Source organism: Pseudorca crassidens, chromosome X (assembly GCF_039906515.1).
Source record: "Pseudorca crassidens isolate mPseCra1 chromosome X, mPseCra1.hap1, whole genome shotgun sequence".
In the NCBI taxonomy this organism is placed as follows: domain Eukaryota; kingdom Metazoa; phylum Chordata; class Mammalia; order Artiodactyla; family Delphinidae; genus Pseudorca; species Pseudorca crassidens.
Window position 1 is genome coordinate 90,134,706 of NC_090317.1, and position 15,705 is coordinate 90,150,410.

Consider the following 15,705-nt stretch of genomic DNA (forward strand, 5'->3'; position numbering starts at 1 on the left):
ATCATAATATTCAACTGGAAAATTTTGAGAAAATTTTTTTCACAAAATATTTATCATATACTCAGACACAAAAACATTCTCAATAAATATGAAGTGGCAGGATTTTTAAACAGCACAAAGCAGTAAGATAAAAGTGGGATAAAAGAACACAAACCACATGGAAATTATAAAATATATCTTTCTTAAATGACAACTAAACGAAGAAAGTAAGGGACTATTTAAAATTCAAATATGAATCAAAATAGATTCATAGCTCTACATGCCACTCTTAAGAAAAGAGCGGTTTAAAATAACTAATAAAATTGAGAAATTGGTAGTACAATTCAACGAAAGAGAAAAGCACACAAATTACTGACTTTAAAGATATATAATTCATGCAAAGATGATTTACATTAGGGCATTCCATATGCAAATATGTTTTTTTTTAAAAAGAAAAGGAATAACTTTCTTCAAAAGAAAAGCCCAAGTACCCAGAGTGAAATAAGGACTCTAAATAGACCAGAGAAATAAGCAACATTATCAACAAACTTCAAAAGAAACAAAAATGGCACTTAAATGTCTAAATAGTAAATGAATAATAATCCTATTACACAAATGTTTCCTAAAAGTGTTGTATCAAATTCATTTTCATGAGGTGAACATCAGGTTGATTACTAAACCTCATTTATGGCTAAACTCTGAAAAGGAAAATTATAGTTTTGTCTTATCTGTGAACGTAGATGCAAAATTCTAAATGAAATTTTAGCAAACCATATACCAACACTTTATAAGAATTGATCTTCATGGGCATTCAGGTTTTAGCCTGAGGTTGCAAGGCTGATTTCTAAATAAGACCAGCGATTCACGAGAAAAATAATAAACACAAAATTAAGTGAATAAATATGGTTTAAATAATCTGAAAATTCATTTCTGATTTTTAAAAAAGGATTTTCTTTTAACTATAAATATGATATGTCTGAAAGAAGTCAACACTATTCTTAAAGCAGACACACTGGAGGTATTCATCCAAAAAAAAAAGCAGAAAAACACAAAGATATCTAGTCACCATTCCTAATTAATCATGTTAGAAAACTGGACCATTGTAACGGCACATGAAAAATGAGCAAGTAGTATAAGGAGATAAAATTAAAACAGCAGTTTTTGCACATTATGTAGTTATATAACCTGAAAGACCAAGATATTCAAGAAACAAAATTAAAAGTAATGACTTCAACAAAGGGGCAAATTATAAGATAAAATCTCAAAAATCTATTGCATGCCAATAATAAACATCTACAGAAATTTGTTTTACCACAGCAACAGCCACCAAAAAAAGTTAACCCAAGAGTTATCCTAACTGGGCCACATATACTTTGTGGGGACTAACTATGGCAAAGATGACAACAGTTTAATACAATACAGAAATGTTTAGGCCTTCATTTCTGCATAGACGTTTGCTGAATCCTGTCAAGTTTACTTCTGTAATGTGACAGTATGATGTACAAACCACAAGTAAATGATTACTTAGTACCATATTCACCCACTGTGTTAGTAAAACAATAAAGCCAAATGACTGTGGGCTATTGGGATAATGAAGACACACTCAAGATGCTATTGACTATATTACCCCATAAACCAACTGTCTGACCCAGTACTCTCAGTTCAGGAACAGGTCGCCCCCCTCCCCAAAGTAAATCTCTCCTCTCCCATTTATAAAGGGTGCTTTGCACAAAAGATAATTGTCACAATTGCATTCATAATCTTTTTTAAAAATCCCAGAGATGTGATTAAACCAACTCCAATATAGCACTTATTCCCCTCACTCACTGATTGTTCAAGTGATACACACATGAACGAAACATGCACTCTCTAATATCAAGGAACTTGGGTGATATTATTTAATTCAACCATTTAAATAAGTGTTATATCATGATACATGGAAGTGTAAAAACTAATGTTAGCTGAAAAGGTCTATCAATGACAAAAACAAAAAACTGCATAACCAATGGTAAAAGCAATGTGGAAAGATTTTCTCTCTATACACACAAATAGAAACAAAGGAGAGAGACAAGAATGTGTAAGAAATGTACAATAATATAAACAGTTGGTGTTTTAAATCACACATGCATACAAACTTGCACTGCAACTTCTATAATGCTTTCAATGGCAAAGTTTGGCATTATCTAGCTGCTTCTGTTTCTATTTTTTTACAGGGAGACCAGCCTTTATGTAAATGTAACTCAGTATTCCCCGCTTTTTCCTTCTCCTCTGTTTCTCTTCTAACTGCCAATAACGTAAAACCCAAGTACTTCTTGTAAATTATTGTACTTGCTGCATTTACTGAATAGGGGGTTTTATGTTCCCTTTTTCTAATTTTAAAAACAGATGAACGGAACATGTTATATTTCTTTACTTTTAAAAAGTTGCTTTTTTAAACTTGTGATCCTTAAATGAAATCTTTCAGTGGGTCAGTGACCCTTGATAGAAAAAATAAAATACAAGTTCCCCCATCCTGTTTTATATGATGCTACTTGTTGGAATGTAAAAAGGAATCCTGAAAGTCGACATTACAAGTTTCCCACCAGGGGGCAAGGGGCTCCTCTACATTTAGGCTCCCCCTGGCCCTTCAGGACATTTAAAGGGATTTTATATTTAGTCTTAAAACTTCCAACTTATTTTGTTCCTAAATGTCACCTGCATTGAAAACAATGTTTTGTCTCTGTTGCCACTTTGAAAAACAGCTCAAAATTAGGAGATCAAAAACACAGAAAGAAATGAGCACGGATGATAATGGCAGTCAAAGGGAAAAGAGGAACGGCAGCAAAAGCCAAGATAATTCCCAGGCCCCCCCCCCCCCCCCGCCATTCCCGAAGACGTATGGCCACTGGCTCCAGTTAGAAGCATCACAAAGCCTTCAACACAGGACCCGAGGACTTAGACTAATTTCCTTAATGATGCCACTGAGAGTTTGGTGAATTGAATCTTTAGAAGGTTTATTCTATTGGTTTCAGCTTCATATTTTAGCTTGAACACAATTAACGGTAGTCCAAATACATTCTCTGTGTTCTTTGCTATTCTCTCAAAAGCTCAACAGCTGCTGCTCTCTGGCTACTAGTAACAGAAAGAAATGAATTTAGTAATATTTGGATTTAAATCCTGAATCTTGAAAGGCCTGACTTCTGTACTTGAAAACTTGACTTAAAAAATAAGTAAATAAATGGAATAAAAATCTGCTAAAACTGAGATGCTGAGGCATGGAAAAATAAAATAAAATACCTATGGTATCTTTCCATGCAATTTCAAGATGCAGTTTTTTGTTTATTTTATCACTGTTTTTCTTTTGGTTAGGGTGTAGTATAGGGTTGAGTTTCCAGAATAAAAAGTAGGGAAATATATTTTTTTAAGTAGGGAAAGATATGTATAAGGCTCACAGATGGAGGAATGCATTTACCATGAAATCTGAAATTAGAATAGGATTCAAGCAACTTCAACTATGTGGGAGAATGGATAGCAGAAAAAGAATTCACACAATGTCTTTGAATTACAGTGTGAGAAATGACGGTTCATTGGGGAAAGGAACTTTCGATAAATGCTTTTGGGAAAACAATTAAAATTCATTCCAGATGAGTCAAGGATTCAGTTTTTTTTTAAATTATGAGACACTATAACAAAATGGAAAGGTACATTTATAATCAATGTGTGAAAGAATTTTATTAATACCAAAGCAAAAGAAGAAATTATCACCTATGGGTGATGAAATATGACTAAATAAAAATAAAGCTTTTCGTACATTAAAAAATTACAAAGTTTAAAAAGAAAGCAATACAGATAAAAGCAGCCATGATTTTGATGGAAAAAGAACTTAATACAGAAAATAATAAAGATCTGATACAACCTGATAGTTAATACTACTTTCCTTTGGGTAAGTAGCTAAAAAATATAAAAATCTTACGTCAGTCACCAAGAAAGGAACACTGAAAACTGTTTAGCCTCATCGGCGATTAAAGCACTACCTATTAACTCTGTAATAAAATTCAATGCTACAGCCACATTTTATTCTCCTGACAAATGATACTAGTTTTTAAGGTTACAGTACTCTATTGGCTCCAGATGAATTAGTTAAAGCAACAAACAGGAAAAAAATCCATATTTTTTGGTCCCTGGCATTTTTTATACTATTTCCATGCACCACTAGGATAGTTCTGTAACCTTTAGGGCATGTTTTTAGCATTTCAGTTCCTTTCAGATTTTTTTTTAATTTCAGATTTTTAGCCTTTTATGCCTAAATCTGTTTGGCAATCTTTCATAAAAATTTCTCCAGTTTATTTCTGCCATTAACTGAAACTGCTTTTGCAAATTTGGTTGAAAATATTTCCAGTCACAAGCTTCTTTATCAATAAATAACTTTTATACACTTTCTGGTGATTTTACAACATTTAAAACATACTTCTAAAAAGGCATTTTGGGCTATTTTAATCATTTTGTTTCATTAAAGCCTATATTATGAAGAGAAACAAAGCTTTCAACAGTGAAGGACTGGCTGAATTTATTCTAAAAGTGGCATTAGATGTTAAATATTATTTTATGATAGAGGTGTTAGCTAACACTACCGTGGTAACCATATTGCAATATATAAATGTGTCAAACCAACATGCTGTACATCTTAATGTTATATGTTAATTATATCAATAAAAATAAATGTTATTTTAACTCTGTAATATAAAACTAAGAGATACATACAGATATATAATTAATTCGGCATCCCAATAATCATAAGAATATTTATATCTTTAATCCTAAATACATTAGACAGTACTAGACCTTTAATGTGACTAATTAGAATTTATAAAAGTAAAGTTGCTTCAATACAAAAAAATTATAGGGAACAAAAAGTAGAGAAAGCATAGCCAAAGAAGTGAAGCAAGCAGAGGAGCTAGAAAGTCACCTAACGCTTACCTAATAATGGAGGATATTTTTTAAATTCACAAAGACACGGCCAAACGAGTAGATATGTATGATGGGCTGAAAGTGAATTATATTTTGTTGAGTCTGAAGAATGGACAGAAATAATTCAAGGCAGATGCAAAGCTTCAGAACTATCCTGCGATACACAGAAATGAGCAATGTTGAGAAAACTGTGGACAAGTTCATTCTTTCAAAGAAATCATCTGCTTCCCAAAAGTTTTAAAATCGGTAAATGGTTAAATAAACTGTGGTATATTAGTGACGGACTAAAATCTAGCCATCAAAAATGAAAAATGATAAATGTGTGGCCCGTGGTGGAGGGTGTGAAGAGAAGTGGGCTGTAGGCAAGACTTTAATAAAATAAAATGAAGATAGAACACAAAACATCTGTCTTTCACTAAAAATCATAAGGACACAGAGGTAAGAGTTGTGGGGAAGATATTGCCCTCTTTTCAGGTATATTAGTATACAGTAAAGAAAAACATATTATATTCAACCTTTTTCCTTGTTTCAGAGGATGAAATTCCCCCCATCCTCTGCAAAGTTGGCCCCCTAACCTGCATTTTGACTACCTTCTTCCTCACCTTTGTGCGGGCCTTTGGTTCAACTGCCTCCAAGGGACCCCTATATCTCCAGTGACACGTGGTCCACTCCTTCCATTTAAAACAGAACCACAGACACTCCTTCAATCTTGCTGTCCCCTCAAGTAATATACACCCCACTCCATCCATAGATACTTTGCTCCTACCTTTATCTTCCACCTTGGTTGGAAAAAATGTCCATCCTTTTGGGAGAGTCTACAGACCAAACCTACCCAACCACTACTTTATCCTGTCTCCTGGTCTTCTATGCAAAATAACTGCTTTAAAAAAAAGTAGTTAAGGGATCAGCTTACCCAATGTCACACCGTTGATTTGCAACAGAGAGAAAACTGGAATCCAGAAAGCTTGACGCCAGTTGCCCATGGCCACAAAAGACCCTTTTGCTCCCTGTCCCTCTTCCAGGTGATTGAGATCTGCTAGTTATGGGCAACTGGAGAGGAGCAGCTGTCACCATCACAGCTGAATTGGCTTGAGGCTGGCTGGCCCAGCCCTGCCCGCCACCTGCTCCACACTCTAAAATCAGCCTTTGTACAGCCTGGCTTCTGGGAAAGAGGAGGCACTAGGAGGAAATGGGGGTGGGGGGAAAGTGGTTCTTTTTTTTTTTTTTTTTCAGTCTCCCTCCATAGATCCTCTTTGGGGGAAGTCTAGACACACATATTTTGAAAACTCCCCTTGTGGTCCTGATGTTCAACCTTGGGTACTGACTGTAGTCCAATAAGGAGAGGTATGAAGATATATCAGATACCTCTAGGAAACTGATCACTATAGCAACTCTGTTGCTATGTTAATTACAGTAGACTTGCAGAAAAACATACCAGGGTTTAGAATTCTAGCCCTGACACTTACTTGCTGCCTGACTCCAGGCCCATCATTTTACTTCTTATAGCCTCAATTTCCTCATCCTACAAACTGGGGATACCACCATTAATTTCCCTGGCTTATGAAGTGTGCTTAAAGATTCACTGCACTGTGCCTGACACACATATAGTCATGAAGTTTCTTTTTAAAGAGAATTTTTTTAAAGCCTTGTATGGAAAATAACTGCTTTAAAAAATTATATTCAATGTCAGCATTTCTCTAACATACTCAACTTGTTAGGGAAACAAATCCCTAATACCAGCACCTATTTTAACTCTCCCTCCCCCAACATAGACAAGGCTCTAAAATTCTTTTCTACCCTCACGCCCACTCAATAAAAAGCTTCTTTAGAAAACTATCCAATCCAAATCGCTCTGGGTATCTACTATTTACGATACAAGCTTTTCCCCTGAAGGAGACTTTTCCTCTCCCATTGTCTTATCTATATCCTTGACTTCCTTAATGAGGCTTGAGAAAAATTTCTGTTCTGAAGTTGGCTTTTTTATTGGTTTCTTCCCAGAGAACCAAAATTAGCCTAAGGCACCTGCTTAGCTTTTCCTAGGACCTCCAAGTCCACCAAACCACCCTTCCCCCAAGCAGAACAAACTGGTCATGGGATCCAGTTTACCTTTGCTGCCTACCGCTCTGGCATAACCTTTGAAAACACCTTTTTATGTACTGTTACAGCAACACTCCACTGTAAAAATACTTATGTACATAGACAAAGCCTGAAAGAAAACACAAAAAAGAATAAGAGCTGCTGTGTTAGAAGGATGAGAGTCCTGGCAAGTTATTTCCAGAAGCCTAACATTAAATACAAATTTTAACAAGCAGTTCTTTTGCATAGATGACTGCAAACTGAAAGCTTTCAGGTCCCCCCTACTCAAACCTGTCACTTCTGAATGACATTATCCTCGCCGCCCTCCATTTCAGGAGTCTTAACTATCAGCAGCAGTCTCAACTCCCTTTGCCTGTTCTCATATTTAGCAGTTCTTCAGGAATATCTGATACCAAGGACCACTTCACCCTGGAAACCATTACCTCCTGTGGATTGTTCTACCATTATTCCTTAACCACCACTCCCATGCTGGGAGTCTCTTGGGGTTTTGGTTCTGGCTCTGTTACCAACCCGCTCCCCACCCCCCACCCGCAGTGAAAGCACAGAGTCCTAACCACTGGACCATCAGGGAATTCCTGCTAACCCACTTTTTGACTTTAGAAGTGGTTCTCAAATGTCAGCCTGTACCAGAACCCCCTGGAGGGCTTGTTCAAACAGAGTGGGCTGATCCCTGGAGTTCCTCCTTCAGTGGCTTTGGGATGGCACCCTAGAATTTGCCTTTCTATCAGTTCCCAGGTGGATGCTGCCACTGCCGGGGGTGGGGACCACACTTTGAGAACCACTGCTTTACATAGAAGAGAGCTAAACTTGGTTAGACCCGGGTTTCTCAACCTCAGCACTACTGACATTTTGGGCTGGGTAACTTGTGGTGGGTTGCCTTGTACACTACAGAATGCTTAGCAGCATCCTCGGCCTCTACTCGATGCCAGTAGACACCTGCCCCCTCCCCCCAGTCAACTGTCACAACCAAAAATGTCCCCATACATTTTCAAGTGTTCTGGGCTGGGGAGGCCGGGGTAGGCAAAATCACCCCAGGTTAAGAACCACTGAGTTAGACTGACAGCCAAGCTCTCTTTTTAATGAAGTAATGAAGCCTCCTCCTCTTGTTCATAAAATGCAGATTTTTCTCCAGATGTGATCATTTTTGTTTAATTCATCCATGCATCTATCCTACTATGTGTCAAGCACTGGGGGGCTACTCAGGTCGATGAACAGGTCCCTGCTCTTAAGGCACTTACAATTAATAGAAGAGCCAGTGTGATCAGTAGACCCAAGAAACTGTGGGGACACGGAACAAGGGGTCACAGCAGACTTTCTGAAAGATTACGATAAAGATGGGCAGGAGTTGGCTAGACAAAAGGGATGGGGTAGGAAAATTCCAGGCAGAGGTCATGGCACACTCAAAGGCATGGAGGCAACCAAGCATGAGAGTCAGGGAACTACTAGTTGTTCCTTGTAGCTGTAGGCAACCATCTTCCCCCCCCCACCCCCCCCACCCCCCCCACCCCCCCCACCCCCCGTGTAGGAAGGGGTTAGTTAGGGGAAAACAACATTATCAACCCTTCAATCTTTTTATCTCCTATATCCGTCTCTGGTAATTCTCTGTCCTTCCCCCATTTGTACCTTAAGCTATAGCCATTTTATTTTTCTAAATTTGTTTTATTGAAGTATAGTTGATTCACAATGTTGTGTTAATTTCTCCTGTACAGCAAAGTGATTCAGTTATACACACATATATATGTATATACACACACACACACACACACACACTTTTTCATATTCTTTTCCATTATGGTTTATCACAGGATATTGAATATAGTTCCCTGTGCTATACAGTAGGACCTTACTGTTTATCCAAGCTATAGCCATTTTAAACTTCTTTCTACTAACCCCGGAGCCTCATAGAATCACTTTCTCCAGGCGCCTGAATTAAATCCTTCTCCTCACTTCTATCATGACACCCATTACACTTAGTTATAATTGTTTTTGTCTGTCTGCCCTACTAAGCCCACAATCTCCATTAGGGCAGGAACCATGACTAGGCCTTTCTTCAATGTATCTCCAGAATCCTGAACTATGCCAGGCACAGACAAGCCACTCAAATTAAGTATCACCTGAATGAATGATGTCCTCAAATTCTGTATGTCCCAGACTGAACACTCGCCAACACCTTCCTTCCACAAACTAGGTTCTACTTCTATATTCCTCTACCATCCCTTCCACCTCCCACATACCCCATTCATGTATTCTCATCAAAATCTTGGCATAATCCCTCACTTCTTATTTTTCTCACTCCATACATCCATTTTGGTGTCTTCAGTGAGAAGCAAGATCTGTCCTCTAAACCTCAATAAATATTCATCTGGTAGACAATCTATGGAAAGAGCATGGGCTTTGGAATCAAATAGAAGTGGGCTCATCTCACATCTGCCTATTAATCACTAGGTGATTTTGAACAAGTTATAATCTCAGAGCCTTAGTTTCCTTATCCTTAAGTGGGTTTAACAGCACCAACCTTACATAGGTTTTTATGAAGTTAAACGTGAAGTACTTAGCACTTCAATGTTACTCAATAATAAATGTTTCATTTCTCCTCACAGCATCCCTGACAGGAGTAAGCAGCGGTCAGGAAGACATGTAAAGAGCTAAATAAAAGGTCAATAAAATGGGAGAGAGTGAGAGGGATAACATGGAAAGCCAAATAAGAAATAAAAATTTAATTCCCTTAAAGAATCATGTTCACTTTTCTATTGTTTTCTTTTCTCAAAATGTAACACATAACGTTTATATTGATCAAGGAACACAGTTAATATCCAAGAGAAATGAAAATATATGTCCACCAAGAAACTTGTATGCAACTGTTCATAGCAGCATTATTCATAATAGTATACAAGTGGAAACAACCCTAATGTCCGTGAACTGGTGAATGGATAGACAAAATATGGTACATCCATACAATGGAATATTATTAGGTAATAAAAGGAATGGAGTACAGTTACATGGATGGACCTTGAAAACATTATGCTGACTGAACGAAGCCAGACGCAAAAGACCACATATTGTATGATTCCATGTATATGAAATGTCTAGAATAGGCACAGAAAGTAGTGCAGTGGTCTCCTAGGGTTGGGGGTGAATATAATTAAAACCATTGAATCATATACTCTAAATGGGTGAGCTGATGGTGTGTGAATTATATCTTAATAAAGCTGCTAAAAAAGAAGATAGAAGAACAGCTGGAGAAATGTCCAAAAAGTTTTTTCCTAATTATTTCCTTCCTACATCCTAGTAGATTATCTTGTATATCCCACTCTGAAGACTGCCACCTTTGACTAAAGAGAAACTGTCTGACTACAGAGAAAGTTTCTCTGGCACCGGCCATGACAAGGCCATGACAAGGCACTGCCAGAGAGGTTGGTGAGAGCCAGGCTTGAGTAGAAGTGAAGGGTCAGTGCCCTAGACCAGTGCTTCTCAGACTTGAAGGTACACATGCATCACCTGGGGACTTGTTTTCCCAGGGTTGGTGTGGATCTAAAATGAAAGAATGTATGAAAATGCATTATAATTGGTAAAGCACCATATAAATGTTGCTGTTAGTCAAGTCAAACATTTCTGAGGATGTGGGGGGGGGGTCCTTGTGAGAGGAGGAAGGGAAATGGCAGTAAGGTTTCCTTTTTCCTACTTTGCTTAAGGAAGTTAACAGCCACTTAACCTCACTGAGCCACAACGTCTTCAAATCTGTATGTTGCAAGCAGCCGGCACAGGCTGTAGAATCATATGATTTTAAATGGCTTTAAAATTCCTAAGTAGAAAAGTCACATGTAGACAGCTGAGAGCTTATTCAGCAAGGTCACTTGGTGTGGAAACATATGAACTCTGGGGTCAGAAATCCTGGGGTTGAGGCCCAGGTCTAACAATCGCTAAGCTTTATATCTTTAGTAAATTCCTCAGTGTTTCTCCATATTTGATAGGGGTGGGAAAATACATCTTGCCTGCGTCACAGAGTGGTGGTAGGATCAGCTGAGCTGATAGTGAAAGCATTTTGTCAAACTCTGGATGGGTTGCTTCACAAATCTTTTTATTGCACAGGTCTATCAGTAGAAAAACATTCAGAAAAGAATCTGAAAAAGAATATATGTATGTATAACAATCATTTTGCTGTCACCTGAAACTAACACAACATTGTAAATCAACTACACTTCAATTAAAAAATAAATAAATAGAGACTTCCCTGGTGGTGCAGTGTTTAAGAATCCGCCTGCCAATGCAGGAGACACGGGTTCCATCCCTGGTCCGGGAAGATCCCACATGCCGCGGAGCAACTAAGCCCGTGCGCTACAACTACTGAGCCTGCACTCTACAGCCCACGAGCCACAACTACTGAGCCCATGTGCTGCAACTACTGAAGCCCACACGCGCCCAGAGCCCATGCTCCACAACGAGAAGCCACCACAATGAGAAGCCCACGCACCACAACAAAGAGTAGCCCCCACTCGCCGCAGCTAGAGAAAGCCCATGCGCAGCAATGAAGACCCAACGCAGCCAAAAATAAATAAATAAATTTATTTTAAAAAATATATACATATAATGACACAAATGAGTTAAAAGTAAGAGACAATTTAAGGCTACAATGAGATACCACCATGCACCTACTAGAATGGCCAAAGTCAAATACGTGACCATATCAAGTATTGGGACAGACGTGGAGCATCTGAAGCTCACTGACTCTACCATTTTACATTACCATCAGCAACCACTGTGGATAACAAGTTGGCAGTTTCTTAGAAGTTAAACATACACCTACCATATGATGCAGTCATTCCAATCTTAGCTATTTACTCGAGAAATGAAAGCATATGTCCATAGAAAGATTTGCTCACAAATGTTCATAGCAGCATTATTCACAGTAGCTAAAAACCATAAATAACTCCAATGTCCATCAGCAGGGGAATGGATAAATAAACTGTAGTATGTCCACACAATAGGATAATAAAAAGCAATGGGCTGTTGGTATGTACAACACGGCTGTACCTCAAAATAATTATGCTGAACAAAAGGAGCCAAACAAAAGAGACTACGTACTGTATGATTCCATTTACATAAAACTCTAGGAAATGCAAATTAACACGTAGTGATAGAAAGCAGATTGGTGGGGGGGTCGGTGGCGGGGCGGTGTCTCCACTGGCTGAGAAGGGAGGAATTAACAAAGGGAAACTTTTGGAGGTAATGGATATTTTCATTGTCTTGATTGTGGTGATGGCTTCATAGGTGTATACATATTTCAAAACTTATCACATTGTACACTTTAAATATGTGCCGTTTATTGCGTGTCATTATGTCTCAATAAAGCTGATTAGAAAATAGATAAAGGGCTTCCCCGGTGGCGCGGTGGTTGAGAGTCCGCCTGCCGATGCAGGGGACACGGGTTCGTGCCCCGGTCCGGGAAGATCCCACATGCCGCGGAGCGGCTGGGCCCGTGAGCCATGGCTGCTCGTACCGCCAAAAAAAAAAAAAAAAAAGATAAAAATCACACATTCTCAAGGCCGAACAGATTCTTACAAATCATTAAACCAATCCTGGGCAGATCCTTCAGCCCCTCTGTCACTTTGATGTTCCTGGTTTAAGCTGAGGAGTATGAGCCTGTGCGTTCAACTTCCAAGTGGAATGAGCAGCACGAGACAACACAAGACAGACCTATTTCAATCCCCCTGCTGGCTGCCCTGGAAGCACATATGCTTTGTTGTATGTGACACAATTTTCAGTCATGTAGATATTGATGAAGTTCAAGAAAGGTTTTTCCTTGAACTTGGGACACTCAGTCACTAACAGACTAAGGCAGGATAAAAATTGTCCCATGTGGGGTCTGTAGGAATCTGCTATTGAGGGAGCAATGGAAGAGACGGCTTGTGGAACTGAACACTCTTGATGGCTGAAAGAATGAGCCTTGGAGACAAGTGCCCGGCACATAGTAGATACTCAAAAAATAAGCAAAAAATAATAAAAATAACAAAATTAGGGCTTCCCTGGTGGCGCAGTGGTTGGGAGTCCGCCTGCCGATGCAGGGGACACGGGTTCGTGCCCCGGTCCGGGGGGGTCCCACATGCCGCGGAGCGGCTGGGCCCGTGGGCCATGGCCGCTGGGCCTGTGTGTCCGGAGCCTGTTGCTCCGCGACAGGAGAGGCCGCAACAGTGAGACGCCCGCGTATCGCAAAAAAAATAAAAATAAAAAAATTAAAAATAAATACTATTAATTCAGAATCTGTCATAAACTGGATTATAGCTAGGTAGAAAAATATCTTCAAAAAGGGAGAAAGTTCAATAAACAGATCAACAGCATAAGCAGGATTTCGGGGGCATGACAAATTCAATTAAGCAAATTAAACTTACACGTCCTTCAGAAAGAATCTACTTGCAGCTTAATACAGGTAGCACAAACTGCCTGCATTTCAAATCCTAACATCATGACTTAATATCTTGTAACCTTGAATAAGATGTCAAACCTCCATGTTTCTTCACTTATAAAATGGAGGTGAAAATAGTATTTACCTCACAGGGTTGTTGGGGATTAATGAGTTCTTATTTGTAAGGTGCTTAGAACAAAGCCTGGCACTACACTGCTACTTGTTCATTAAAGCTGTAACTGGCAAAAGTTTGTTTCAAGCTACACTTTTTGCTAAAATACAGTGACTTTACCTACAATTGGATGGAATTAATGAAGTTTTTTTCAAGAAGTAATCTCTCACCTACTCCTCCTGTAACAGTTCTTTCAAAAGAACATACCTTGTTTGCTGCTCTAATTTCAACAAAAACAGCTCTATTATTCAAAACATTGCTTGATATTTTCTGACACACAGTTGGTGTTCAATAAATGGTTGCTGAACAAATATTCTTCCAGACCAAAGCAAATGTACCAAAAGTAACATTACTGTTTTTATAGTCAGAGTTAAAAATGCAACATGCATCCCATCCAAATAGGAAATAACCCAAAAGAGGTAGAGTTACCACCTAACCGGTTAACCAACTTCAATGAAGTTGCCCAAGATAAGAAAGGTGCTAGTTCACTGCAAAAGCAGCAGAATTAAGGCTTTGGTTTAAGCCAAAATGATGATGCAATGCAGGCATTCCTTAGCACTTTTTGGTGAGAACAAGAAAAAAAGACAGACTTAATGGTCCACAAACAGCAAGAACATGGACTGTACCCTAAATGGCCTCACTGGGAAACAGCACAGGTCTTCAAAGTAACTGACATGGGGACATCCCTGGTGGTCCAGTGGCTAAGACTCCACGTTACCAATGAAGGGGGCCCGGGTTCAATCCCTGGGACTAGATCCCGCATGCCGCAACTAAAAGATCCCACATGCTGCAACTAAAGATCCCGCACACTGCAACAAAGATCCTGTGCACGGCAACGAAGATCTCACGTGCTGCAACTAAGACCTGGTGCAGCCAAATAAATAAATATGTTTTAAAAAAAACAAAAACAAAGTAAATGACATGGAATTCACCTGTTATCCCTCTTTTGCAGGGAATACTGAGCTGGTTTGTAACGTTTGTCCTGAGATACCTTCTAAGGTGGGAAATCAAATTCCCTTTTTCCTAACGAAAGGCTGGAATCAAGCAGGAAGAAATATTTCCTTGCTTTGAGTGGCCCAGGTGAGCAGAAGTTGAAAGCATCATCTCCACAGGTAGCAAGTAAAGTGTCCTCAAAGAAGCAGCCAAGTGGTTACCACTTTGTCCTGGGTACTGCCAGACATTTCTGTTCCTCCTCCTTTCTAGACTACTTTTACATTACTGTGATGGCCACCTGTTGCAATAGTCTCTTCTTAAATCTTAATCAGCCTCTCCCCAGTCCTCAAACCATGTACTTCACTGGGAAGAGAGATCAAACACAGCTTTCTTGTTCTTTGCCTCTCCAGTCTCAAGGGAAGGGTTACTGCTCCAACATGACTTGTTCATTCCGGCTTCCATCCTCTTACACAAGTCATTCTGCTCTACCCAGAATCACTTGCTCTTGCCCCTACCTCAAGTCAAACACTTCCTTAAAAAAAATTTTAAAACCAACGTATGTCTCTCACTTCTTTCACCACCCACCTCTTTCTGGAGTCACTGGCTGGCTGTTCATTAAGTCTGCACCCCTTTTACCGTCACTTGTAGTACTGGCCCAGGTATGTCAGGTCCCTAATCTCGTTCCAGTACTGGATTTTCAGCTCATGCTATTGCCTCTAGGCTAAGATGGCACCCTATCAATCTGTTATCGGCACTATACCTGGTTGGGCCAGGAAGGGGGTGGGGACCTTCATTCTCAAGGCAGAAAATATGGAACTGGGCCAGGCTTGAACTTTTCAAATAGGCCAAGCTCTCATTTGGGGTAAGTTCAAAGTGAGAATGACGTTTCAAGCTTAATCACCTAGAGATCACCAAGGTCAAGCCTATAGTCTGACAAAGTCAGATTTATTCATGCATCATAAGGGAGGGCACTCCAGAGGAACCATGGGATGCTGCTCAATGAGAAGAAGGGAAACATCTTTCAGGGATGTTTCTGAATGATTCTGAGAAGGGCCTAAGGAAAGTGGGGATCAGTTCTGGATTGGTTATTATTTTTGAGGCAGGATTAGGAGAAGCAGCGATAAACTAAGGGTTCGGTGCTCTTCTGAGGCAAGGGCAGCTCAGCAATTGGGAATCC

General features: G+C 39.3%; 1 protein-coding gene across 4 annotated transcripts in view; it reads right to left on the bottom strand.

Annotated features, from left to right (window-relative positions):
- Positions 1-15,705, bottom strand: part of CLCN5 (chloride voltage-gated channel 5) — a 159,568-nt gene that overhangs the window by 107,632 nt on the left and 36,231 nt on the right. The window contains exon 1 of one of the 4 annotated variants that reach the window (XM_067724456.1): positions 5,840-5,934. The exons of the other annotated variants lie outside the window; for them this stretch is intronic. Within the exon in view, the coding sequence (XP_067580557.1) occupies positions 5,840-5,909 (70 nt within the window). The 5' untranslated portion in view covers positions 5,910-5,934. Of the gene's footprint in view, positions 1-5,839; positions 5,935-15,705 lie in introns of those variants that run through there. 4 annotated transcript variants of the gene reach the window in all.